Genomic DNA, 27013 nt, shown 5'->3' with positions numbered 1-27013 from the left:
GGGGGGAAGCACATCCCAGGGTTTGTAAAAGCATCTCCACGCCCATTCCACATCCACTGTGCCCTGTGAAACACAACTGCTCCTTCAGTCGATGGCTTTGGGGAGGTTGGGGCAGGGCAAGAACAGCCCTGCAATAAAACCCTTTTGCCACTGGAATTCCCACATCCCATTAAGGATTTCTGGTGGATTGGATGCACAGATCCCAGCATCCACACCTTCACTTTGTGTGTGAGAAACAGGATCATGGATGGGATAAAACACTTGTTGCAGTAACATGAATCCTCCTGAGGGTTTTGCAGCATTTGCAGCAGCTCAGCTTCTTCACTGTCACTTAAAGATGGAATAAAAGAATTGGGAATATTTCACCTGGTGATTAAATCTCCAAAGGGATTATTCCCAACGCACAGAGGCCATGGGATAAACTCATCTTTCTGCCTTTTACCTCCAGTGTTGATCCCACTGCCCCAGAGCCTTTGTTTTCATAGAATCATGGAATGGTTTGGGTTGGAAGGGACATTAAAGCTCGTCCCGTTCCACTCCCTGCCATGGGTAGGGAACCTTCCACTATCCCAGGTTGCCATGGTCTTCACAGCTTTCCTAAGGCTTTCCCACCCTCCTGAGAAGGAAAAAGTAAAAATGAGAAGATTTTTTTCTTAAATTTCTCTTCTTGTCCTTGTGAGCAGGGAAACTTCTTGCTGTTCCATCAGCCCAGCACCTGAGAGTGGATTGTTTTGTTCTGAACAGGAGGGTCGTGCCTGCTGGAAAAATAAACATCCTGGGGAGGGGGGAATCCTTAATGGAAGATCAGGATTACAGCAGCAAAAGGAAGGGCTTGTTCCTCCTGCACAGAGGAAGGGAAAGCAGCAGCATTTCTTCGTGCTGGGTCAGTCCTGCAGAGTAACCATGGCAGCCCAGGCAGGGGGACGAGTGGGGATGGGTTTATCCAGAGATGCTCAGTTTACTGGGAAAAGAACAGCAAAGGTTCTTGGTTTCACTCTCTTTCTTCCAGAAAGGGGAAAAAAAATGCCCTTGGCCCCTGTTCCATTGTTCCATGGATCCCACATCCCACCCCGAGCTCCTCCTGCCTCTCTCTGCTGCTCCCCAAATGAAACACAAATAGCAGGGGCTGTTTACAGCTGGGCAGGGGATTAATTCCCAGTGAGATTCCCAACCCTGTGCTCCCACAGCACAGCCAGGGCTCAGGAGAAATGGGGAGGGAAGGTCAAAATCAGCTTTCTGCACTCAGATGGCTTTTATGGAACAGATTCCTGTTTTCTCTCCGTTGATGGAGCAAGTTGTTTAATTCCAGGTTCATATCCAGACACAATCCCAGGGATCTGTCACCCAGGGATCTGTCCCTGGGATCTGTCACCTCTGTGGGCACTTGGACGTGGTGAGCAGAGGGAAGCTGGAGCAAACTGGGGGATTTGTGTCCCATCAGCAGCTCAGATTTGGGGAGATGTGGGGAAATGGGAGCAGAGGGATTTGGGTTTGGCTGCACGTCCCTGCCTGGGCAGGGTCAGGGTGGGAAAGGTGGGATCAAACAGGTCCCAGTTACCTGTCACCTGGGAGCCGTGAACAGTCATCCATCCCTTGAGGATCCATAGCTGTGACCCTGTTCCTTGAAGATCCATGAACTGTGACCCCATCCACTGAAGATCCATGAACTGTGACTCAAATCCCTTGAGGATCCATGAACTGTGACCCCATTTCCTGAGGATCCATGAACTGTGACCCCTCCTTTGAGGATCCCATTCCTTCACCTCCCCTTCCCTTCCCTTCTCCTTCCCCACTTCCCCACCCATGGAAACACAGCAGCCCTTTTGCTTTCCAGCCTGGCAACGAATTCCAGATAAACTTCTTAAAACACCAGGGATAAAATCCCATTTTTCTCCCTAAAGCCCTTCCTGGCAGCGAGCCCGAGGTGTAAATCCTGCACAGCCCAGACATGGCTCAGCACAGGCCCAGCAGTGCCCTCTGGAAAAGGGCCTGGATGTTGGGATTTCTGTGCCCCTGCAGCCCCAGTGCTCCCCCTTCCCTGCCAATCCCAGTCCCAAACACTTTTACCAGGAAAGCTGTGCTGCTGCTCCGGCTCGTGGGTGGAAAACACTCATCAAAATCCACCTGGGAATGACAGACCCGGTGTGGGCTTGGGGCTGCTCCCGGTGTCCGGCCCCACAGGAGTGTTTTCCTGCATTTCCAGCTGGGAAAAAAAAACCCAAACCCAGTAATTTCCCTCTTGCTGCCCATCTCAGCTGGGAAGGAACGAGCAGGTCCTTTCCTGGGCTCTGGCGGGAGCTGCTGGATTTTATAGCACTGATGGGCAGAACAGGACAATTCCAGTGGAACTGCTTTTTATCAAGGAATGTGTCATCCCAAGGGGAACATCGAGGGCACTTTGTAGTGCAGAGGAGTGGAGTGTAAAGCACTTCTCACCGCCCTCCCTCCCGGGAGCAGGGAATGAATCACTAATGGGATTGATGGCTTCCTCCTCTCCCCAGTGCCTGCTTCCTCATCCCAAGGTACAATCCCTCACCCAGGCAAAAAGGAAATGGAACGGGAGCCGTGGTGCTGTGGCTCCTCTCACCAGGCACAGCAGTTCCAGGAGATTTTTATCTGCTGCCCCAGGGCTGGAAAAGCCTCCGGATCAAATCGGCTTCAGCTGAGCCCGTGCCCAAGATGCTGCTGGGGCTCCCTGGGGAGCCAGATCCCAAAACAGCTTCCCAACCAGGCCAGTTCCCTGGAGCCAGGATTTCTGTGCCCTTCACTGCCAGCGACATTCCAGCTTCCCTGCAGTATTCTGGGTAGAGACCTCAGGAATTTGGGAGGCAGGTCCTGGGCTGAGCATCCTTGCGGGACCAAAATAATTTGGGGGTTCCCTGAAACCTCTCCTGGAAATAAAGCCAGGCATGAACAAATCCCTACCCCAAGGAAGCAGGGAAAAGAAAGGGCACATTTCCCAGGGGAGCAGCAGCAAGGGCAGGAACAGAGGGAACAAGTGACCACGGAGGAAGAGGCTGCTTGGGAGGGAAGGCAAAGAAAAAAACCAGCAGGAAGGAAAAGAGAGGGAACCCAGGCACGTGCAGGAAATCCTGTGGGATTTCCAGCCCATGGCTTGTGGCCCAGCCACCTCTGTTTGTCCCCTCTGCTCCTCCCTGCAGGTTTGAAGCTGGAAATCTGTTTACAAATCCCATGAATCTGTTTGTGTTTTCCGCCTCAGCCTCTGGCACAGGAGAGGGAGCGAGAGCATCCCCCGAGCCAGCCATGCCATAGGAATGGCCCCTAAAGGATTTCTCAGGATCCCTGGGCAGGGCTGGGCAGGTTTGCCATCCCAGCACCGACCCGGCTGCTGCTTTCACTGCCTGGAAATCTCCGGACAGCTCTTCCCGAGGTGGCTCCCAACATCCCCCTGTCCCCGCAGGGCAGAGATTCCATGGCTGTATCCCGGCTCCCAACATCCCCCTGTCCCCGCAGGGCAGAGATTCCATGGCTGTATCCCGGCTCCCAACATCCCCCTGTCCCCGCAGGGCAGAGATTCCATGGCTGTATCCCGGCTCCCAACATCCCCCTGTCCCCGCAGGGCAGAGATTCCATGGCTGTATCCCGGCTCCCAACATCCCCCTGCCCCCGCAGGGCAGAGATTCCATGGCTGTATCCCGCCAGTGGAGCGGGCTCAGGGTCAGGTGCCCTTCGGTGGGTACAGTTGGTGATGCAGAAATCCAGGGGGTTCCAGCCCCCTGGGGGGTGTCCCCGATGCCACCAGGAGCCACCGTGGCACTGGGATGGGATATCCCGGGAAGATACAGAGGGGTCCAACCCCTGCGGGGGCTCCCTTGGAGGACCACGAGCTCCCTGAGGGACGAGAGGGGGTTCAGCACCACGAGGAGTTTCCACCATTCCGGAGCAGCCCTTTGCTCCTGCTCCCTTGGGAATTCCAAGCCTGGGAGGTGCTTCTTTTTGGGATGCTCCAGGGGCCCGGAGCCACCCCATCCTGGTCCCTCCCCTGTCCCGACCCCAGCAAAGAGGCGCCGAGCCGCTCCCAAGTTAAACTCTCCATTTTATTGGATCCTTTTACAAAAACCTCAACATTTGTGCTCGTGTCGAAGGAGTGTTTCTCGTCCCTCCGTTTTCGTTGGATTTTTAAATCCTGGCGCTCGCGGAGCTGCAGCAACAACCGCGGCACGGGGGGGGGGCAGGGCCGTGGGACGATCCTATTTACAGCGGGAAAGGCCTCGCTCCACGCCCGGGGGAAGCAGCAGGAAAACTCTGGGAAGGGGAAAAAAGGCCTTTCCCTTGGGAAAGGTGCGGCCGCCGAGAGCCCTTCCCATCTCCTCGGGGCCAGAGTGGCTCCGGGAGCTGGGATGGATCCTACAACCAAACCTGAGCTTTGCAGTGAGCCTGGGACCCCCTGGAAGTGCCGGGAGAACGATGGGGGGTAGCAAGGGAGGATGTTCGGGATGGTGGCACCGCTCCAGGAAAGCCCCTCTGCTCCCTGGTGGTGGAGGAAAAGTCCAGGGACAGCTCAGATCCTGGGATGTCTCAGGAGCTGTGAATCCCAAGTCTGTGCTCCGGGGGGGGTTGGTGGTTATTTGGGAAAGAGGGAAACAGCAGCAGGATGGGAGGGACAGCACCAGCAGATGTTCTTGCTGGCATTTATTTTCCTCACAGAATTCCATCCCTCCCTGGGATGTCCCCCCCTGGAGCAGCCACTTCATCCCTTCACCCCCAAATCCTTCCCCTTCGGGGGGCTCAGGAAGTTGGGACCCATCCCACGATATCCACAGTGATCCCATCCACACACATCCCAACCCTGCTCAGCCACAGTGCACCGGGGGATCCTTCCAACAAAACAACACTGGGGCAACAGGCCAAAGAGCCCGGGGGGAGGAACAGTTGGATTTGCTCCAGTGATCCCTGATCTCGACTGGCTTTGAACAGAAACACTCCGAGGGAAGGCGGAATTCCCATCCTGGGGCTCTGACAGTGCCGACAAAGCTCATGGAATACCAACATTTCCCAGCCTGTCCGCCTTCCCCAGGCTCCTGCAGCACAGGAAGGACAACATTTCCCTTCAGATTTTGGGAAATCAGTTGCTGAGCAGGGTCTGTGTCTGTATAAAGTGCAATCCACGCCCAACCATTCCGTGCTCCCGCCTGGCAGGGAGGGCTGGGAAGGCAGAGCCGACTCCAAGGCTGGGCTGGACCTGAGCTAATGAAGCACCTCCTAATGAGGGCGGAATTAAAGCTCAGGCCCCTCGGGATGCTGAGGCTGGAGCAGCTCCTGACAAAGTGCCACACTCCCACTCCGAGCAAGAGCACAGAAAGTCCTTCCAGGTGCTTCAGAGCCTCACAGGAGTCTCCCATGGAAATTTTAAAGAGACTGTGAACCTTCCCGTGCTCCCTTTGGAGCATCTGATGTTAAAGCAAAAAGGGGATGGAAAGGAAAAGAAAAGCCAGAGAGAGGAAAAGATTCCTTGATCTGGATTTCGCTGTGCTCGGCGGTGCTGGTGAAGGCACGAGCTGTGGGCTCTGCTGGGAACAGGCTGCTCCTTCCCTCCCCTTCCCAAGGAGGAATTTTGGTGACCCCCATCCGCAGGGCTGACAGGAAAAACTGGCTGGGAGGTGTCTGGAGAGAGCACGGAATCCCCACCACGTGGTGCAGGAGGAGCATGGACAGGGCTCACCTTCCGAGCGACGGACCATCCCTGCTCCCGTTCCGGGACACACCAGGGACACAGCCAGGGGGTGACATCCTGCTGGGTGCTGGGATCCCGAGCTGCAACCTGAGCCAGGAAAAGCAGGGACATGGAGGTGAATCACACAAGTGTCACCTTCCCCCCTACCCAGAAAAACCTTCTCCAGGCTGCTCGTAGCCCTCTGGGACGCGCCGAGGGAGAACATCACACGAGGGGAATGCTGCGTCCTTCCCTCCTGCCAGCTGGGATGGATGCAGGATGGAGCAGGGAGCTGAGCTCGGAGGTCGGGTGGTCACAGGTGTCACAGCATTTTGCTCTGGGGGGGGCAGGAAACCAGCTCCAAAACCAGTCCATGAACGCGATCCCAGCGGCGTCTCCTGGTTCACAGGACGGGAAGCTCCTGCTGGGATTCACCCTGGGATGCAGCCCAAAGCCAGGGGGTGAGGATGGGATGGGGTTAAGGCAGTTATGCTGAGGCCCACGGCCAACCCAGCACGGGCAGGGTTCGCTCTGGGACAGGGAATGAGGGACGAGGCAGAGCGGGAATTGTGGCCACGGTGCAGCCGCGGCTCCGGCACATCCCGGCTGGGCTGAGCACGGATCAGGATCAGGGCTCCACCAGCCTGGGGCACTGCCAGCCCAGCCTGTGCTGCAGGGGGATCTTCCCTAAGCCCCAAACACGCTCCCTGTCTTTAGAGGATTAGCAGGACGGGGTGGAAAAGGACATGGAGAACAAGAGCACAGCAACTGAACATCCCAGGGCTGTGGCATGGGAATGGCGGGTCCTGGAGCTGGGAAGGGTCACCCAGGCCAACCTCAGCCCTCCCAAGAGCAGAGCCCAGGGCTCATCACCAGCCAACACCTGGGAGTCCTCAGGAGCAACCACAGGGAAAGAGGAGCTGGGATGTGGTGAGCGGGAAGGGCTGGAAAGGGATGAAGGGACGGGGACAACAGTGGTGACCTCGCTGCTGCACTCAAACACCTCCAACCTGGCCTTGCTACGACCCCCTCGAGTGGGACGAGGGGTCCTGAGGGGAAAAGGGGATGAGGAGCAGGGGGGGTGGGGAAGAAAAGAAAACAAAAAAAGCGCCTCACGAGGCAAATCTAAAACACTTTCATTTTAAATAACAATAATTATAATTAAAAAGAACGGCCGCCCTCGGCCAGGGAAGGGGCAGAGCCGGCGGCCAACGGGCCATTCCTCAGTGTACAATCCCAGGGAGTGTCCTCACAGGAGCCGAGGGATCCCGTTCCCCATCGAGGGATCCCGTTCCCCGTCACTCGGTCGAGTCGCTGCGGGGAGAGCGGGAAAGGAGGGGCGGGACGTGCCCGTCCCAACCCAGGCCGTCCCGCATTCCCGGCGGGAAGCGGGGCCGGAATCCGCAGCGAAGGGCGTTTTGCGCTCCCAGCCCCAGCCACCAGCCCCTCTCCGCCCTTCCCGCCGGAGGTGGGAGCTGGAGAACCTCCGGCTGCTCCCCTTTAGATGAACTTGAAGCACTTGGTCTTGTCGTGGGGCAGGCGGGTCTTGAAGAGCACGGAGTCGACGCGGAACTGGGTGTAGAGCAGGGGCATGTACCCGTACACCCGCACGAAGAAGTTGATGCACTTGTGCCGCTCGTGGAAGTGGGAATCGTCGTGGGAAAGGGCCTGGGGGCACCCGGGGCAGCGGAACGTCCAGCGGGAGGTCACCTGCAGGGAGGGACAGAGGTGGGCAGTGCCGCCCTGCCCAGAATGCCCCGACCGTGCCCGAGGTATTGGAGGGGGCGCTTGGATAAGGGGGGAAATCATGGAATGGTTTGGGTGGGAGGGGACTTTAAAGCTTATCCAGTTCCAACCCTGACATCTTCCACTATCCCAGGTTGCTCCAAGCCCTGTCTAACCCGGCCTTGGGCACTTCCAGGGATCCAGGGGCAGCCACAGCTTCTCTGGGAATTTCAGCCCAGACCCTCCCCACCCTCCCAGCCAAGAATTCCTTCCCAATCTCCCATCTATCCCTGCCCTCTGGCAGTGGGAAGCCATTCCCTGTGTCCTGTCCCTCCAGCCCTTGCCCCAAGTCCCTCTCCAGCTCTCCTGGAGCCCCTTTAGGCTCTGGAAGGGGCTCCAAGCTCTCCCTGGATCCTTCTCTTCTCCAGCTGAACCCCCCCAGCTCTCCCAGCCTGGCTCCAGAGCAGAGGGGCTCCAGCCCTCGGAGCATCTCCGTGGCCTCCTCTGGACTGGCTCCAGCAGCTCCACGTCCTTGTGCTGTTGTTCCCCAGGGCTGGAGGCAGCTCTGCAGGGGGGGTCTCACCTGAGGGGGCAGAGGGGCAGAATCCCCCTCACTGTTGCCCAAAGTTGCCACAGAAGAATCAGCAATTTGGGGCACCCCTTGTTTTGGGCAGCCAGAGTAAAATCTCTGGAAAGGGCTCCAGTTTCCAGGAGGTGCTGAGGGGTCACCCACTGACTAAAGGGCCTCTTTGTCTGTCCTGAACCAAACATCCCCTGCAGAGCCCTTTGGGTTTGGCTGGATTCTCCTCTCAGCTGCACCAAACCCCACAGCCTCCACTTCCCAGCAGCTCCAGCTGGGAACACCACGCAGGAAAACACAGCCAGACCCGGCCCAAGGCAGTGACACTGGCAGGACTGAGGAAGCCCTTTGCCAGCAGGGATGAAGAGCAGGATGATCTGCATCCCAAATCCATGCTCAGAACTGTGACACTCATTTGCTATCCCAGGGTAGGGGAATTCCAGCTTGGCTGCAGCATTTGGGCCAAACACAGATGAGCCTGAATGGCTCTGGAAAGCCTCACAAAATCAGCAAGGAATCAGTGGGACTTGCACTGGAAAGAAGGAAATCTGTGGGTTTGGGATCAGTTGCTCTTTGCCGAGCCAGGAACACTCCGGGCTGAGCTGCAGCCCAAGTCAGAGAATCATGGAATGGTTTGGGTTGGAAGGGAAACATTAAAGATCATCTTGTTCCAACCCCCTGCCATGAATCCAAGGCAGGGAACCTTCCACTAGACCAGGAACTTGGTTTGGTTTGGTCTGGTAACATCAAACCTCAATCTGCTCACCATGGCGGGATTTGGCCAATTCCATGGGCTGAGCTTCCACACCTGGAGCTGGATTTCCCCTTTCCCACCACAGCTCCTCCGGCAACGCCGAGCCCAGGACAGACCCTTCCCAGAGCTTTTACCTTGATGGGAGGTTTCCTGGTGAGGTGGGAGACCAGGAAGTTCATGGCGATGTCCTCGCAGTTGATGTACTCGTCCACCATGTCCCGGATGGCCTGGGGCATCACGTAGGAATACAGGTAGGCATAGTACTATGGAAAACAGGGAAACAGGGAAAGGCACAGCCTCGGTCAGGGTGGTCCCAGTGGGAAGTGCCCAACCCCTGTGGTGCCACCTCATGGCTCCATAATTAGGTATCAAGATATGGGACATGTTGGGATGTGTTTGACTCAAAAGTGAAGGAAAACAGTGGGGAGATTCCCAGTAATGGAGTTAATCCTGCAGCAGCAAATCGACCTCCCAGCCACCACCCTCCCTGAATCCTGGAACCTCAGAAAGGAAGGAATGGGGGTTTTGTCCCCCCCTAGACCTTGCTGTCTCTGTTGCTGGGGAGTCAGCACTGGGATGGCTCAGGACCAGTTGGAGGAAGTGAGGGAAGATGAGCAGAGAGCTCCAAAATTCATCCTTAAAAGAACTCCACCCCTCCCAAGAGGCTCCTGTGAGGAGGAAGAGGCGGCTGCAGTTGGGGAGGTCTCACCTTGTGGAAGAAGGCAGCACCAGTGAGCACCATGGAGAGCTCGCAGGAGTAGTTGGAGTTGTAGAGCCAGGACTGGTGGGGGATGTCCCACGCGTGGTAGCGCCCCGGGAAGCCCACGATCCGATCCCGGGCCTCCCTCCAGACCCTGCAAACACAAGAGCTGGGGGTGAGGTACCACCCTGGGAAGCCCATCTGGGGCTGGGCACGACTTGGGACTCTTTTGAGGGAAGCAAGAGCTGGAGGAGCTGATGCATCAAAAAGTTGGGCAGCTGCTCATCCACTGGATGTCCAGAAGGGATAAACGTTGTTAAAATGGGCTTTGAGTTGCTCGTGCACAGGGAAAGCGTTCCCAATCCATAAATCAGGGATTTTCTGTCTCACAAGGGCTGTTGTGGAGGTTTAAAGGAAAACTTAAGCAGGAAGCAGCCAAGGGAGAAGCCCAGTGTCTCCTGGCCTCCTCCCAAATCCCTGCAGCTTTCCATCTCCCACAGCTCAGGTTCCTGCTCTGTGGGGCTGAGATAATGTCAATCCATTTCCCTTGAGTAAAAATTCCATTTTTAGGAAACCAATTTTTAGGAAATCAGTTTTTAGGAGAAATCACCTTCCCTTTAGGAAAGCTCCAAGGCCAGGTTGGACAGGGCTTGGAGGAACCTGGGATAGTGGAAGGTGTCCCTGCCCATGTCAGGGGATGGAATGAGATGAGCTTTAAGGTCCCTTCCCACCCAAACCATTCCAGGGCTCTGTGATTCCATGATTCTGTGAAAGCTGCTGAGATGCTGAGCCTGGTTTCTCCAGCTGGAACTGCTCCCACCCCAAACCAGCCCCTGGCAGCTCCCCAGTTTTGGCCATACAGGAAAATCCTCTTGGGTCACAAGCACGTCCCTCACTCCGACACACACTCACGGTGGAGCCACAGGGAATTAAATCCCGAGGATTGAGAGTGGGAGTGTGGGATTGCTTAACATTCTGCTCTCATCTGAAGCTCCTCAAGAGAAATCCCACAGGAGTTGCAACTCTGGTAGGAATAAATAAGGAAAAAGTCAGTGCCTAAGGCCTGATCTGGGAAATAAATCCAGCTTCCAAGGCAGGGGTGAGGGCTGCCTTTGGATCATCCCATCCCATCTCCATCCAAACCCAGTGACTCCAGACTGCAAGAGCAAACTCCCTGTGGGACACAGAAGGGTGTCTTCCCTTTTCCCCAGGCACAGAACAGGGCAGAAAGTGGCCTTTTGGGTTTTTTTTTTCCCTTGTGTTGATGTGAATTCCTCCCACAACCCAGGTTCCTGGAGAGCCACGGGAGAGCTGCTGAGGAGACCAAGATTCCCTGAGTTTCCCTCATTGTTCAGTCCTCTGCTCCAATTAATGAAACTCCAAAATAACCTGGAAATGAATCCTGAGTAATTAACATCACCAGCAGCTTCCCCGGCTCCATCCTCCCCCCCAGCCCTTGTTTGCTGCTGTTCCTGTCAATCCAGTGGGATTGTTTTGAAAAGCTGGAAGTCGAAACCGCTTATTCCCTTTCACTCCTCCCACGTCTCGCTCTCCTTCCAACGTGACACGTTTTCTTTCCCGGCTCAGCCACAAAAATTGGGATTTCTCCGGAGAATGGTTCTGGGTGTGCTCAGGGTTCCTGCCTCCAGCTCCTTCCCGAGCCTCAGACTGGGAAAGACGAGGCTTTTGGCCCCAAAAACCAGAGCCTGAAGGAAAGCTTTGACAAAACACACTTGTTGTGGGGTCACTCCGGCCAAGACTCCGGCTCCTCCTTGGCTGAGGGTGGGAACAGGGAGGCTTTGTGGGAACAAGGTGTCTGTAAGCAGGGATATGAGTAACACACAGCCCTTACAATCTTCATTTGATGCTCTCCAGGCAAAGGAAAACAGATTCCAAAGGGGGAGATGGGGACTAACAGCCCAGTTGAGACAAAGAGCCTGGAATGGGGCAGGGAAGGGAAGCCAGGAGTCCTGACGCCTCCTCCTGCGCTTTCATCCCTCTGACACCTCGTTCCTCATCCCTTTGAGGGAGCTTGGTGGCTTTCCAGGCGCTTTGTGCCCTTCAATCCTCCTCCCAGACACGAGCCAGTGTGTTTTGGTGAGAGCTGGTCCCTGTTTCCCACCCCCAGGGAGCTGCCGGGTGTTCCCAGATTCGGGATCGCGGCCGCTGCTCCTCGTGCCGTCCTCACTCCTCGTGCCATCCTTGTTCCCAGCACTTTTTGGCAGGGAGGTTTGGCTGTGGGAGCTGCAGGAGCAGCTGCCACAAACCTCCCACAGCAGGAACCCATGGAACTGATTTCTCCCTCGGCCCCCCTGCTCAGGAAAAGCCTTTTGCCAGGGAAAAGTCAAGGGGAAAACGGAGCAGAAGGGGAGTGGGAATGAGAGCAACCAGCACCAGCCTTCGCTGGGGAACATCTCCCTTTTCCATGCTCTGCAGAATGAAGTGCCCAAATAGCCCAAATCCCACCCCAGGGTCCCATGGAGGAGGGGAAGGCAGCACAGGAGCAGCACGTCCTGGAGTGGCCGGGAACGCCCGTGCAGGATGGAGTGCAACACAACAGACTCTGGGATTTGTTTTCTGGTTCCCGTCCACCCTAGGGAGGCACAGACCCTCAAATCCACTCAGGGACCATTCTCAGCACAGCCAAAGCCAAGGAGCTGAGGTTAAATGTGACAACTGGAGTTCCCTGGACAACCTGAACTGGTTAAACCACCCCAAAAAGCGAGTTCATCCACGGCAATGGAGCTGGAGAACCACAGGAAGGGATGTGTTGTCCCTGACTCTGGCCCTGGCTTTGGCAATGTGGAAAGCCACCCCGGGGTGTGGAGAGCCCCATTTTGGGTGCCAGGGCTGTGTGTGCCAGGGTGTCTCACCGGAAGCCGAACATGATCTCGTCGTGGCGCAGGTGGGCGTCGTCGTCGATGGACAGGATGGCCTCGGTCTCGATCTCGTCCCAGGGCAGGAACCGGTTGTTCAGGCTGTTCTTCTCCGTACGGACAACCTGGCAGGTGGAACGTGGAGTTATGGTGGGTGTCCGTGCCCAGGGATGGGATCTGGGGGCTGGGGTTGCGCGTTCCGGGTGCGGCGGCACCACATTCTGGCGCCGCTTCAAAGCCCCTGTGGAGGGGAATTCTTTCCAACCAAAAGGCACCAGCTCACTCCGCCATCAGCTCCAGGAATTCCCCTTATCCCACTGTCAAATCCTACTGGATTTCTCCCTCCTCTTAGAATCACAGAATAGAATTAGAATGCAGAACTGGGAGGGACCCCCAGGGATCATCCCTGGCTCTGCACAACCCCAACAATCCCACCCTGTCCCTGAGAGTGTTGTCCAAACATTCCTTGAGCTCTGGCAGCCTTGGGAAGTGACCATTCCATGGGGAGCCTGTTCAGGGCCCGACCACCCTCCAGGGGAAGAACTTTTTCCTGATATCCATCCCAAACCTCCCCTGGCACAGCTTCACACCCTTCCTCTCCCTCTTACAGGGATTACAGGTCGGGTTTTGATCCCGACACCACATCCAGGGCTCTGGAAATGAGGGCATCGTGTTCCAGAAAAGAGAACTCTTGAGGAAGATAAAAGTGAATTTTTGGGAAACTTTTACACTTTAATACAAGCAACTAACCTTGGAAAAACAGGTTAGGGGCAACGGGAAGAGAATTCAATTCAGGGGCCTGAAACGTTTCTCCCTCTCCTAAAAGTTTTTACATTTCAATGAGCCTCTAAAAAGCACCGGATTTCTCGGGCATGAAATGGGCACAAACACAACTCAGGAGCTGATTAGGCCGGGTGAGAAATGACCTTCCGTCCCTGGAAGTGTCCAAGGCCAGGTTGGACGGGGTTCGGAGCAACCTGGGATAGTGGGAAGTGTCCCTGCCCACGGCAGGGAGTGGAAGGGGATGAGCTTTAGGGTCCCTTCCAACCCAAACCATCCCGGGATTCCATAAGTCACCTACACAAACCTGCTGTGTGCTCCAGGTCACAGGGAGCTGAGCTGTCATTGGGGAAGGCCAGGAAGGCATCCTGTCTCCCCTTGAAGACTCCGAGAGTGGGAGAATCCACCTTTCCTCTGGGATGTTCCCTCTCAAACGTTAACGCTGCTCCTCTTGACTCAACCCCTTCAGCTCCCAACGCTCTCTCTGTCCCTTTTCACTCTCTGAGGTCTCAATCCCTCACCCAGGGCTGTTTCTCCCGCTCTTCCATCATCTTAAGGATGGGTTTTGCCACAGTCTTGTTTCTGAACAATCCCAAGCCAAGAGCTCTGTCAAAACCCAGCAAAAGATGTTCCCTCAGCAGACCTGAAAATGCTGTGCTCCGGCAAAACAGAGTCGGGGGTTTCCCTTCTCCAGGGAGATTCAGACAGTGAGGAGGACACGAAATCAGCCAGAGGACAACAACAGAGGCCCCAGCACACCTACCAAAAATCCCACCTTCCCTCACAGCAAACCTCAAGGCTCCCAACATGGAGCAGAGCACCAGTGGTAGGACCCGCACACAAACTCCGACCCCTCCAGACTCAAAGTCATCCCGGATTGTGTCCTTCTGCCTGCCTTGTTTTGGGCTTTTCCTTGGGAATAATTCCCTTTAAAACACTTTGCCATCAGCTAAATGGCCCGGAGATCAAAACCATGAACCTCCTGAGCAGTCTGCAGCTTTTTGAGACAAACTCAAGGTGATTCAGTTCCACCACATGGGATTTTTTGACTCAAGCCCCACAACTCCACGAAGCCCATCTGCTCCCAGTTTTTGTCGCTCACAGCCACGTTGGATGAATGGATCTTAAAAAACCTTCAGGAGAACTAAAGCAGAGCATAAATCTCGAGTTTGCCCAGCAGTAATGTCCTTAACTGATACTTTACAGTGCGTTTTTATACATAAATACAAAAAAAATGCAGGAAAATCAGTATCTTCCAGCAACCTCCTTGCTAGTGAGGCTTCACACTTAGGCTTTAAATTAAGTGCTACTTATAATTTGAGGGTGAAAGCATGAAGAGTGTCTGTGCCCTTGGAGAAGTTTTGGCAGCTCAGCTTATGGGAACTGGATTTCTGGGCAAAGAGCAAACTCTGCAAGAAATCGGAAACCTCATTGATCCCGTCAGGTTTTTGGGAGGAATAAAAGCCAGGAGGATGCCCTGAGGAGAGCAGGGTAATTTGGGGAGATGACAGGCTCTCAGGGAAAGGATCTGCCTCCATCATTCCCAAATATGTGCCAATTGAAGCCAGATGGGCTGGGGGGGAATATCAGAGGGGGATGGGGACACCCCGCGCTCCCCCTGACCGCCCAGCTGGGAATTACGGGGCTGGAGACGCCGGAGACAAACGACTCTGAGGAGCTGACCTGGATCTGCACTTGGAAGGGGAAAGCAGGGAGCTCCTGCCAGCACAGCCCTCCAGGGAGGATGTGGATTTACAGCCCTGTCAATCCCTTTTCTTGGCACCAGCTCCGACGGTTTGTTAATAAGCGAAGGAAGTCAGGGCGACGCTCCAGAGCTGCTCCAGGGATGTGTCCTGTTCCCTGTCCCAAGGACTGGGCCGGAGCAAAACTCAGCTCAGCATCGACCTCAGGGGTGGGATCAGCCCAGAGCCTCACCTGGGGCAAAGCTTCTTCCCCGAGGAACAGGCAGGAGTTCAGATTCCATGAAGAAAAGGAATCATGTCTCCCAGATGGTGGCTGACCACTCCGACCATCCCAAACTTGGGACTCGGCTCCAGAGGTGCCACCATTGCTCCCACCCATCAAGGAAGGCAAGACTGGCACATCTGGGAGCTGATGAGCTTCATCCCACCCCCATCCCTGTTCCAAGCCGAGCTGCTTCCCATCCACCTCTATTTCTGGGGAGCCAAGGCTTCTCCAGCTCTCCCATGTGCACCTGTGGCTGCTAATGTGGAAAAGGAATCAATTAAAATCAGCCAATCTAGGCTTAATAGGGGTCAGGGAGGGCTCTGCTGGAGGACTCTGGGAGCTGGCAAACTCTAGGAAAAGGGAACGGACAGGTTCCAAGTATCCCTGAATCCACCACACTCATTTTCAGCTCCCAGTTCGGACAAATTCAGACACCTTTTGATAAGGAAGTTGCCCAGATCAGCCCTTAAGACCCACAGACTCAGAAACACCAGGGTCCCTTCCCTCTACACATCAGGTCCAAGTGCTGGGATTATTTCCAAGACTCCTTGGAAGGAGGGAAGCGTGTGCAGATTCAATATCCATAAGCAGGATCAATCACATCCTTTATCACCATGGGCAACTCCGTTCCCTGCTCCCTCTGGAACCACCGTGTTGGATCAGACTGGCACTTGCTTCTCTGCCAGGGATGTGGATGAGGAAGACAACAAGTCTGCCTGGTCCCATCAAACACCATCCCCCTGGAAGCTCCATGTTTTTTCGGAGCGAAGCTGTCAATGGGTTTGCACTGACCGTCTGGACAAGTTTGGGATGTCAGACAGGGACAAAGCACCCTGTCCTGGGGGTATCAGGAGGAATTTCAGGGCAGGCATTGAAAGGACTGCCCAGGGAAGTTTGGAGTTCCCATCCCTGGAGGTGTCCAAGGAGGGACTGGATGTAACACTCAGTGCTCTGGGCTGGGGGACAAGGTGGGGATCGAGCACAGGCTGGACTTGATGACCTTGGAGGTCTTTTCCACCCTAAATGATTCCATGATTCTCTAAACATCCCAGCTACAGCAGGGATTTTAGCACTGGGAGAGGACCCATATGGAAACTACACACCTGAGGTTCATTTTCTTACAAAGATGGCTTTGATCCTGATTTCTTTGTGCTCTGTGTTACCTTCCCCCTGTTGCCCGTGTCGGAGCTGAAGGGAGATGAGGCTGATCCCAAGGCAGGCACTGCACTGGCTCCAGGACAAGAAGCCAAGGAGCTGCCAAGGAGGAGCCAAAGAACCTGTTGCCATGGCTACAGATGCCACCCAAAATCCCTGCAGCCCTCACCCCTTCCCAGTGAGGTGGCATTGGTGCAAATCACATGAGTCTGACCAAGTCCACAATTTTTCCTCAGTTTTCTCCACGTTTTATCCCTGCCTGCTCCCGGGGGAGCTGAGATGCTCCACAAAACCTGGCAGGGTCACCATGGCCCTCAGCCCAGACCTCAGATCTCCCTGACTGCCCTTTCCAAGGACACCTACGGTGGTGCTTATTGAAGACCATCCAGTGCCTCCTCAAAGAGCAGCATCGCCCCGCCGTGTCCCGCCCTGCCCACGCACAGCTGTTCCCTCCCGCCAATCCCAACTCCCACCACGACACAACCCTCAGAGGATGGCAATCCATCCAGCTCCCACTGGCCAGCACCCTGCTTTCCAGAGCCAGAAGCACAGATCCAACCCTTTGGCTCAGCCAGCAATTCTTCACCTCCTGAGAAACAAAAAAACCTGGCGTCTCTCGACACAACACGAGGCTCTTCCCGGCACTTTTCCAGGCTGTGTGGGCAGGCAGGAGATGGGATGCCAGCACGGCGTTTCCCCCATAACCAAGCTCCTGGGATGATGCCTTTTCTCCTCACAACAACACTCTCATTCCCAATTCAGACCCAAAAACTCGAGGAAATGACTCCAGCACAACGTGGGACTCCGGAGTGCTCCTGACAGCTCCGGATGAGCCGCAGATCCAGGGGGAATGGCAGCCCTGCACTTTTGACACGTGTGTAAACAGGTGCTTCTGTTTACTGAAGTAAATGCTTCCAGAAATGCTGCCAGTGCTGGCAGGTCTGAGCATTATGTCAAAAAAAAAAAAGGATGTTCTTTTGACTGTGTTTGTGATACTTAATGTTTGAAAAACTTGGGATGCACAGGGAAAATCGGATGCACAGAGCAGCTCCTTGAGGTGTTTGTTAAGACAAAGACAATCCTGACATTATCCTGGGGTTTACACAACCAGATCCAGAAGATATGGATAAATGGGCGTGGATGTGACCACAGCTCCTAAATGAACCCTGTCCCCATGTCCAAAGCCATCCTGGAGAGAGATCCAGGCTGACTGGATGCAGGGCGTTCGGATCCTCCTGCCTCCGAGGCGCAGCCCTAAGGGACTGTGTTCCTCTCCTGACTGGTCTCTCCCCACCAGCCATTCCCAGCCTCTCCCAGTTCCACTCCAGCCAGCCTGGATGAGTCCCAGGACATGCCTGGTGCGGATGGTGCTGCAGCAGCACCTGCTGCATCCGGGAAAGGGGCAGAGCAGGCAGGAGAAAGGAGACACTGATGCTCATTCCCAACCCTCTTCCATATCAGCCCTCACCCATCCCTTCTGTATTCCCTGGAATGTGCTCTCTTGCTTGATTTGATGGCACTTGCACCAAAAAGAGTCATTTATCTGAACTCCCAGCCCAAACCAGACACTTCTAGCGGGATGTGCCTTCAGTCACCCACTGCCTGATGAGACGTCCCTGGATTTTAGTGGTTCCCTGGATTTTAGTGGTTCCCCCTGGCAATTCTTCACCTTCTGGTTTTTCCTTTAATCTTTGCTTGTAAAGACGGATTGGGAAGTTGCCTTTATCCCTTTTCTCATGTATTAATTATTCTCCTGCTCCTCTTCACCTTGAAACAGCTCCTTTACGCCCTGAACCTCCAGACTCCCGCGCTTTTCCACCTCCAACTTCAAGCGTTTTCAAAATCAGAACTAAAAGGATTTATAGACTATTTTAAGACTCATCTCCAGAGGTATGGAAAGCGTTTCACTGGAAGGGTATTTAGCTCCAAAGGCAGCGCAGGCTGAATATAAATTGGCAAAACAGATGCATTTTTAAAATACGTGTAATTAAATAATGCAACATAAAACCCGGCATAAATTATCCCCCGCTGAGAACAAAACCACACAGGAAGATACCAGTGGAAAAGCTTATTTTTAAACTGACACTGTGTCCATGAATGTAAAATGTGGAAACACTTGGTCCCCCTTTAAAGTCCTCAACTGTGATCAATGGGTCGCTCATCTCCGAGAGGAGCAAACAGCCTGTGATACAAATAAAGCTGATTATTTATTCATTTTCAGACAGGACCAGCTGTTGCATCTTTCTAGAGTAACTAAAGGAGAAGAATTCCTATTTTAGCATTAAAAGGCATCCAGATACTCCCTTATTTTCGCTCTCTCTGGGTGCTGCTCTTGGGGGCCTGTGCAATTAAAGCTGCACGTTGAGTTGTTGTCCGATTGGATTTATTTTACAATTAACTGTAATTATTTGGCTCCAAAGAACGTCCCTGGGATAACACACTGTCAGGTTTAAATACTTCATCTGCCACTGCTGCAGCCCACCCCCCCTCCTCAGCTTCCCAAAACTCCGCTCTGTGCTTTCTACGAAGGCTCACAGGGAAAAGCTGCGGAGCACGGAGGGACAGGAAAGCTGGAGAGGGATCCAGCTTCCATTGGCACATCTGGGATCACAGGTCTGCTTTGCTGTGAAACCAGGGAAAGTCATTGAAGAGGAAAGAGCTCCTGCTCAGGGGGTTTGATCCTGATAACCCCAATTTTGGGCTTGGTGGGGTATTTTTGCAGTGAAATAGGGAATATCCAAAGGTGTGGTCATGCAACTGTAGAATTGTTTAGGTTGGAAAAGCCCTCTAAGATCAAGTCCAACCATCCCCAGCACTGCCAAAGCCACCACTGACCCATGTCCCCAAGTGCCACATCCATAGGGATTTTAAATCCCTCCAGGGATGGGGACTCCACCACTGCCCTGGGAAGTTCATTCAAATGCCTGAAAACCCTTTCCATGAAGGAATTGTTCCCAATATCCAACCTAAACCTCTCCTGGTGCAGCTTGAGGCCATTCCCTCTCATCCTGTCCCTTGTTCCCCGGGAGCAGAGCGTGACCCCCCCCCAGCTCCCCCTTCCTATCAGGGAGCTGTGCAGAGGGAAAAGGTCCCCCCTGATCCCTCTTTTCTCCAGGCTGAGCCCCCCCAGCTCCCTCAGCCACTCCTGCTGCCCCAGCCCCTTCCCCAGCTCCATTCCCTTCCCTGGACACGCTCCAGCCCCTCCATGTCTCTCTTGCCATGAGGGGCCCAGAAGTGCCCCCAGCACTGGAGGTGCCCCAGCAGTGCCAGCACGTGCCAAGTGTGATGTTCCAACACGTGCCACGGTTCCTTATCGGTGCTCTTTCAAGCTGCTGCTGGATGAACATCACAAACCTCCTCTCACCTGGCAAATCTTCTTCCCTTCCCTAATCTCCCAGGGCAGCTGTTCCATTGGCAAGTGCCTCCTAGCAGCTCCAAGACCTCTGGATGGAAAAATCCCGTTCCAGGATTTTCAAAGGTCGCTCCCACACAACGGGAATGTTCCCCTTTCAGATTCAAAGTCACAAATCCTGACAAGTTTCACCCAACACCTGACAGAGCAGCGCCAATGGAGCTGTGACACAGGAGTGTGGGATGGATGAGACCCAGGAGCTCCAGGCTGGAGAAGCCCAGCTTTGTATCACTTAATACAGGAAAAAATACCAGGCCTTTATCAGCCCCCTCATTTCCACCCCTGATCGATTTTATCTGAGCTATGAACTGAATCCAAGGGGAAGCTTTTTCCCACTGTCTCCACAGCATCCCTTCTCCAGCTCCCTGTCTCCACCCAATCCAGGCGCCTGAGCTCTCTCCAGCCAGGATCCAGCAGCGTGTTCTGATGAAATGGGGACACCTGCCCTGCCCTGTCTGCACGAAAACCACTTTGTTGTACCCAGTAAGTCACAGAGATGCCATCTGTGACCAGCCCTCGCTGGTGAGAACACGCAGAGACAGAAGGAGGGCAAGGCAGCAGCTTTTAACTCCACTCAAAAGGTGGAGTGTTACTGCCTGCAGCTCAGGGATGAGGGATTCAAACCACTTGTGGGTAACAAAAACTTCCCAGACGGCTCAGGAATGGATGTGAGCATTGCCAGTGAGCCTGGGAACAGATCCCACCCTTCAGAACCCAGCTCAGACCCCTGGGATTCAGCAGGACTTTGGTTCAGATCCTGCAGCATCCTGGAGACACACAGAGCCTGAGGAGCCCATCAGATTAAAGTGACCAGTGTTCCTGTCTCCTGGGTCTGTTTTGGGAATCACAGGGAAGCTGGGACTGCACCAGGCAGGGCAGACCTGCACAAGGGACTGCCTGGGAGACCCTGGCCTTATTTTGGCAAAAATATTCAGCTTCCCCGCCTGCAGGATCAGTGGAGCACTCAGAGATGTGTCAGAAGATGTGTCAGGCCAGGTTCAACCTCAGTACCTTGTTATCCTTGGAAAAGCCACAGGAGAGCCTGGAACAGGCACAGGAGAGCCCGAAGAACCACTCGCAGACTGCAACTCCCCGACCTCCTTTAAACAAACAAGCAAACCCCGCCAAACTCCTGCAGTGCTAAAGCCCAGACCTCCCTCAGCCTGTCACTCCTCAGACTCCAGCAGCCAATTCCTGCACTTCTGATTTCCCTGGGAAAGGCACGTTCCCAGTCCCTGGGCCGTGCTGACAGGGCTGGCAGCAAATGGCCTGGGAGCTCGGGGACGGATCTGAGAAGGGCTGTCACATCCCATCTGCCAGACAGGGAGATGGAAAAGCCAGGAAGGCGGTTCAGGAGGCACCCCTGAGGTCTCCTCCCCTGGCCAAGCCATCAGCTGCTGTGCAATCCCAGCATGGATGGGGAGGAAACATGGAAACACAGCAACAACCATCCCAGAGAGAGGGAAGTGTGCAGCACAGAGGCAGAGAAGAAGAAAATGCTGGAAAGCCAAGGGCTGCGGTCCCAGGGGATTATTGGGAATACCTTGCTGCTGCTCACTGAGTGAGGCAGAGCTTATCTTTCCACACTTTGCTCCTTGGCCTCCAGCCCAGCTGCTTTAATTAACAGAGGCTTTGGTGGTGCAAATCCTCTGGATTGTTGCGCAATTACCTCTCCAGCAGGTTCCTCCTCGGGATCTGTCAGATGGGAGGGATTTCCACTGCGGAGGGAAAACAAAGCACCTGGCAGAGCAGGTGCCATTCTCCGTGAATTTGTTAAGGTTGGTGCATCCCAGGGTTTGGAATGTGTCACAAACCCATCAGTTAAGATTGGTGCATCCCAGGGTTTGGAACGTGTCACAGACACATCACACCCAACGGGGCCGGGCAGCATTTCAAAGCTGCTCTGACCCACCCCACAAGAGCTTCAGTTCAGGCATTAATACCTGGGGGCTGAGGGCATCCAAATGAACATTATATCCCAGCCAAGGGAGGCAGGAATTGGAGGCAGACTGTTAACTCGCTGAGCAGCTACTAAAAAAGCTGGAATATAAACCTGGATACAGGCAGAGCCATCAAGTTTGCAGGTGGGTCATTTTTTTGATGGGAAGAGGACAGAGGATTTATTAATGTTTATGTGGCTGGGAGCAGCAGCCATAAAGCTCTCAGGCACACAGACTCACTCTTGGCTTCCAGGTTTATTCCAGACTGGAAGCTTTCCGGGGACCTCCTAGATGAGAAGGCAGAGATCTCACTGGGAAAGTTCTGGATGAAATGAAAACAGCTTTCTGTCTGTCCTCAAACCCACTACCTAGAGATGAGAGCTACTTATGTGATGTTGGAATAAAAGAACTAAGAAATCCATATCATGATCCTCTAATTGGAATTTTATCCCTGTTGTCCCTGTTGTTCCAGCAGAGCACAGCTCCTTCTCCTTCGATGTGGCCGAGCCAGATCATGACAAAAACCAGGACACAAGTCCCAGATGGATTTCTGAGGAATTCCCTTTGCTCCTAGGCTTCAGTTTCTGGATCCTAATTGCTGGATCCCTTGGCTGAATCCTGCTTCCCCTGATCCCTGTCTCACATCACCCCATCATCTCCCACCCAGAGGAGCAGAGGACAACCATCCCCACGCCATGTTCTTCAAAGCCTGGCTTATCCCAAGGCTTTTAATACTTGGTTAAACAAAATCCAGCAGGAAAAAAATGCTTTCACCAAGAGGCAAGGAATACATTCCTGCCAAACACGTGGCTGGGATGAATCCAGACCACCAGACCCACCTCCCACAACCCACAGGATGGGCTGGGAACTGAGGAGCAGCATGTGTTAGAAATTACACACTTCACATAAATGAGGGATAATTAAAAACAATTCCTGCTATAAATTTCTGATAAAATCAACCTAATTAATAGCAGTGTTTTGAAACCAAATTGCTTTGTCACCTGCGCTCAGAGCCAGAGGAAAAATGAGCCTTATTGGAAAGAATTATCCAACTCAGAGCTGTTCTGAGGCTTTTCTTGCTCCCCCTCAGCTCTTTTTTTGTCCCAGTAAAACATGGGGCTGTCCCTTGCTGCAGAGATAAGCCAGGCTTTCAGCAGCCAGGCTTTTGGCAGCTCAGAGATCAAAGCCATGATTAGCCCTTCCACATCCAGGTTGGAAACTGAATCTCTCCACCCAAAATGCTTTCAGAGTTCAGCGTCAAGAACAAAACCCATTTCCCTTCCCTACAGGAACCTCGAACCCCCTCAGAGTTCAATCCAGATAAGCATTCAGAAACTTGAAGGCTTTGCTGAACTATTTGGATCTGGAAGTGTTATCTGGGAAGCCTCAGAGCAGCTTCAACAGATTGCCCATCTTCCTGCTGCTCATAAATCTGGGGAATAAGTGAAAACAGCATTTCTGGGAGCTAATAAGGAGATGTGCAAGTGGGTGCTTTAGTGACCAGGTCAGGTTTTATCACTAAGCACAGTTTGATTCCACGAGAATGGAAGGAAAAGCCTCCATCAGTTGGATAAGGGAGAGCAGCATCTGCTTCCTCACCAGATCCAGGAAGGTCCTCTGGGGAAAAGGGGTAAGGGACTGTCCAGGGGGTGACCAATACAACCTAAAAATGAAGTGGTGGACGGGCAAGGGGAGTTTTGAGAGTCGACTCAAGGGTAGAGAATGAATATTTTGAGGTGAAGATGATGTTATATCAGTAGTGGTCATGCAGGGAAAATTTTGGGAGTAAACTTGGGGTAATCTGTGGCAGAGAGAAGGAACATCTTGAGGCAATCAGTGGTGGGCAGGTTGGGAAATTTTGGGGGGAACCACCTCATGTAATCCCCATGGTAGAAAATGAGTATTTTGAAGTAAAAATGAGGGAGGTGGACAGGGAAAATTCTGTGGGTAGAATGTGAGGTAATTCCTAGGGGAGAGAATGAACATTCTGAGGTGAATGAGGCAATCGGTGGTGGGCAGGTTGGGAAATTTTGGGGGGAATCATCTGATCTAATCCCCGTGGTAGAGAATGAGTATTCTGAGGTAAAAATGAGGTGCTTAGTGGTGGACAGGTAGGGAAAGTTTTGAGGATAATCTTGAGGTAAAGAATGAACATTTTTAGTATGAACAGCAACTGATACTGTTCCCAGCCCTCTGGAAAACCTGGGAGTAAGTCACCACCTTCTACCTGAGAGCTGCAATGTCTTTGCTGATTGACCCACAGGCATCTGTGAGCTACATCAAACACAAAGGAACAAGCAGTGATTAAAACCTCCCTCTGGCTTCTCATCTCCTTCTCCAGCCTCATATCCAAGAGGTACCTTCCTCTTCACAACCTTCTCATGCCCCTCTTCGATGTCCCAATGCCACGGGTCCCTCCTGTTCCAGCAATCACAGACTTTTTTCATCCCAAATATTTCACAAAGCCAAGTTCTGGTGACTCCAGCTCACTCCTTCCCGCCTGTGCCAGGGGAACCATCCCTTCCTTGTGGCACAGCACCAAGTTATGGCTCCTCTGGGAGACAAGGCTGCCTCCAAAAATGAGGCAGCCTGTGCAGAATGCACAACCAAGTGGTTTTACACAGCAAAACCACCCCACCAGGACACATAAAAGCACGGGAAGAAAGGAAACAGGATACCCAGGCTCTGGGATTTTACCAGAAGGGTGTAGCTTGCAGTGGAAGGGATGTCAGCACGTGATTCCACAAGAACCAAGGAAGAGCTGCAATAACAAAGTCACAGAGAACGAAAGGAAGGTAAAAACCAAAGGAAAAAAAGAGAGGAAATGCATCCACACTCTCAGCTCCTCCCATGCTTGTGGAATAATTTGGGGACATTACAACTCTGTTGTTATTTAAACAGGCCAGGATACAGACCCTAAAAGTAGAAAGAAGCCAGCCCTGGACAAACAATGTGGTGTTTTGCTGCTGCCTCAAGTGCCAAGTCCTGTTGTGTGATTTTTGTCCCCCAGCAGTTGTGCCAGAGCTGCTTGAGAGTGCTTGAGATGCCCTGACAGATTTTCTGGTGATGGGGGGGTTTTTTGTGCTTCAACATGGGGGACTGGCCCCTGTGACACCTCCAAGCTCTCATGTGTGACAAACCCCACCCAGTGATGTCCACAGCAGCGTGCCAGGATGCTTCCCTGCCTTGTTTTCCTTCCCAGTGCCCCAAATACTCCTTCCTTCTGGTCACCGACCCCATTTGCCGCATCCTGAGCCGAGGGAATTCCGAGAGCTGAGGCTGCAGCAACGTTCTGTCTGTGGAAAAGCCATTAAAAACCAGCATATGGCACAGGAGAGAATTAAGGGCTGGGTTTAGGCAATAGCAGGGAGGATTGTGAGGGTGCTGGAGTTAATATTCCCAGTGCAAATCCCCGAGGAGCCAGCACTGCTTGTTACATTATCATCCCACGTTCACGCACGGCTGCACCTCTGCTTAGGCCCTGCAGTGACAAGCATCTGGATTTTAGGATTTCAGGTAAACTAAGCAGAGGATTTGTTCCTTCCTCTCCTGCTGCACAGCAGGAAAAATACATCTTGAGATGGCAAAACTGGCAGGGATGTGGGAACTCACGGGCAGCTCCGGCTCCGCCGGCAGCAGGTGGTGCTGCGAATCCGACAGCAGCACCAGGCACTTCTGTGTGACACCTCCTGCCTTGTGAAACTGCTCCCATGGAGAAATGGAACTCCTAAACCTGGGATGCGCTCCTGGGAACGCTGGTGCAGCGGGTGGGACCCGCTCAACCCACAGATCTCTCGTGTGAAGTGACTCAGTGCGAAGGAACAAGGGGATCTCCTCGGCTGACTTGCTGAACTGCTCCTTCTGGAAGCAAAGCTGGAGCTTCCCCACTCCCACGTGCAACCCGGGACCTGAAACTTCGGTTGGGCTCCCCCTGATTTTGTACACAAGGGCTGTGAATTCCCCACAGGGAGAAGTGGGAATTCCCAGTGTAAAGCTGTGACTCACCAAAGAGCTTCTGCAGGTGAGCTGGTCCAGAAAAGCACAAGTCACCAAGGGAGGGTTTGGGAGATGCTGAATTACCTGGTTGAGCCAGACCCTGAGCTGGTATTTATGCAAAGCTCCCAGGAGGGAAAAGGATGCATTGGAACGGTGCTGTGGTCAGCACAGAGGGTTTTATTCCCTTTTTTAACTCATGGCCAGGGTGAGGATTTCACCCTGGATCACACCCACCACTCCAGTTTATCTCGAGCTCCTTGTGACTGATGCTGCTCTTATCAGAAAACCAAGCTTGGAGATCCAGCTCCTTGTTGAAGGACAAGCAGAGAAGCTCTAGGTCACAGCCTGACCAGGTTCTGCCCTTCTCTTATCCAGAACCACCATCTGGGGATCCTGTTGTGCTTCTGAAAATGGAGATACCAAAGCACCTTGGAGTGTTTGTGCTGGGCAGGACGTGAAAATCTCAGGCACCTGCCCTGCAGAGCCAGCTCAGCCACTGCCCCAACAGCAGGGAAAGTCAGGACAGCATTCCCTCCTCAGCCTGCTCCCGATGAATAAATGGCATTTCAAGGGATCCCGTGGCATCCAAACAGCTCTGCAGACCCAGCAACGCTTCCGGATTAGATATTTTCCAAAGATTATTCCTCTTTAAACAAGCAGCTGAACTGAATGAGCTCCCTGAGCCGGCCACCAGGTCGGCAGGAAAGGACATCACACCACTGGGCTGGCTGCAGAGATCAAAGCCAGCCCCTTATTCTGGGACAAAGCTGGAGGGAAGGATTAGTCACTGCCACAGCCACAGGAGCTGCTGCTGGCACTGAACCCGGCCAAAATCCTCAGGAATGCTGCAGCACACACACACCACCTCAGGAATGGCTCCAGCACACACACTCCACCTCACCCTGAGGAAGGAGAAAGGCAACTCCAGCCACGAGAGAGGGACCTGCACTCACCTGGGAGAGAGAGGAGCTGGAAGTTCAGGCTGTCACTTAGAACGTGAGCAGAGGTTGTGAAAATACTGGTTTGGGATAAATAAGGTTTAGCCCCAAATCACAGAATGGTTTGGGTTGGAAGGGACCTTAAAGGTCATCTCATTCCACAGCCCTGCCATGGGCAGGGACACCTTCCACTAGCCCAGGTTGATCCAACACCAATCCGACCTGGTCTTGGACACTTCCAGGAATGGGGCAGCCACAACTTCTCTGGGAATTCCAGTCCAGCCCCTCACCACCCTCACAGCCAAGAATTCCTTCCCACTCTCCCATCTCTTCCTGCCCTCTGGCAGTGGGAAGCCATTCCCTGTGTCCTGTCCCTCCAGCCCTTGTCCCAAGTCCCTCTCCAGCTCTCCTGGAGCCCCACTAGGCACTGGAAGGGGCTGAACACCCCCAGCTCTCTCAGAGATGTTCCAGCCCTGTGATCAACTTAGTGGCCTCCACTGGACTCATTTAAATAT

The 27013-nt window shown here is 53.7% G+C and overlaps 1 protein-coding gene across 6 annotated transcripts in view; it reads right to left on the bottom strand.

The window, feature by feature from the left end:
- Positions 1–4045: 4045 nt before the first annotated feature.
- Positions 4046–27013, bottom strand: part of EXTL3 (exostosin like glycosyltransferase 3) — a 136693-nt gene continuing 113725 nt past the window's right edge. For all 6 annotated transcript variants that reach the window (XM_017830467.1, XM_017830465.1, XM_017830464.1 and 3 more), the window contains 4 exons: positions 12307–12434; positions 9443–9587; positions 8868–8996; positions 4046–7384 (listed from right to left, as the gene is read on the bottom strand). In XM_017830467.1, coding sequence (XP_017685956.1) covers positions 7175–7384; positions 8868–8996; positions 9443–9587; positions 12307–12434 — 612 coding nt within the window. In that variant the 3' untranslated portion in view covers positions 4046–7174. The remainder of the gene's footprint in view (positions 7385–8867; positions 8997–9442; positions 9588–12306; positions 12435–27013) is intronic.

The sequence above is a fragment of the Lepidothrix coronata genome, unplaced genomic scaffold (genome assembly GCF_001604755.1).
Source record: "Lepidothrix coronata isolate B3197 unplaced genomic scaffold, Lepidothrix_coronata-1.0 Scaffold179, whole genome shotgun sequence".
Classification (NCBI taxonomy): Eukaryota; Metazoa; Chordata; class Aves; order Passeriformes; family Pipridae; genus Lepidothrix; species Lepidothrix coronata.
This window is presented reverse-complemented; position numbering and strand designations above follow the sequence as displayed.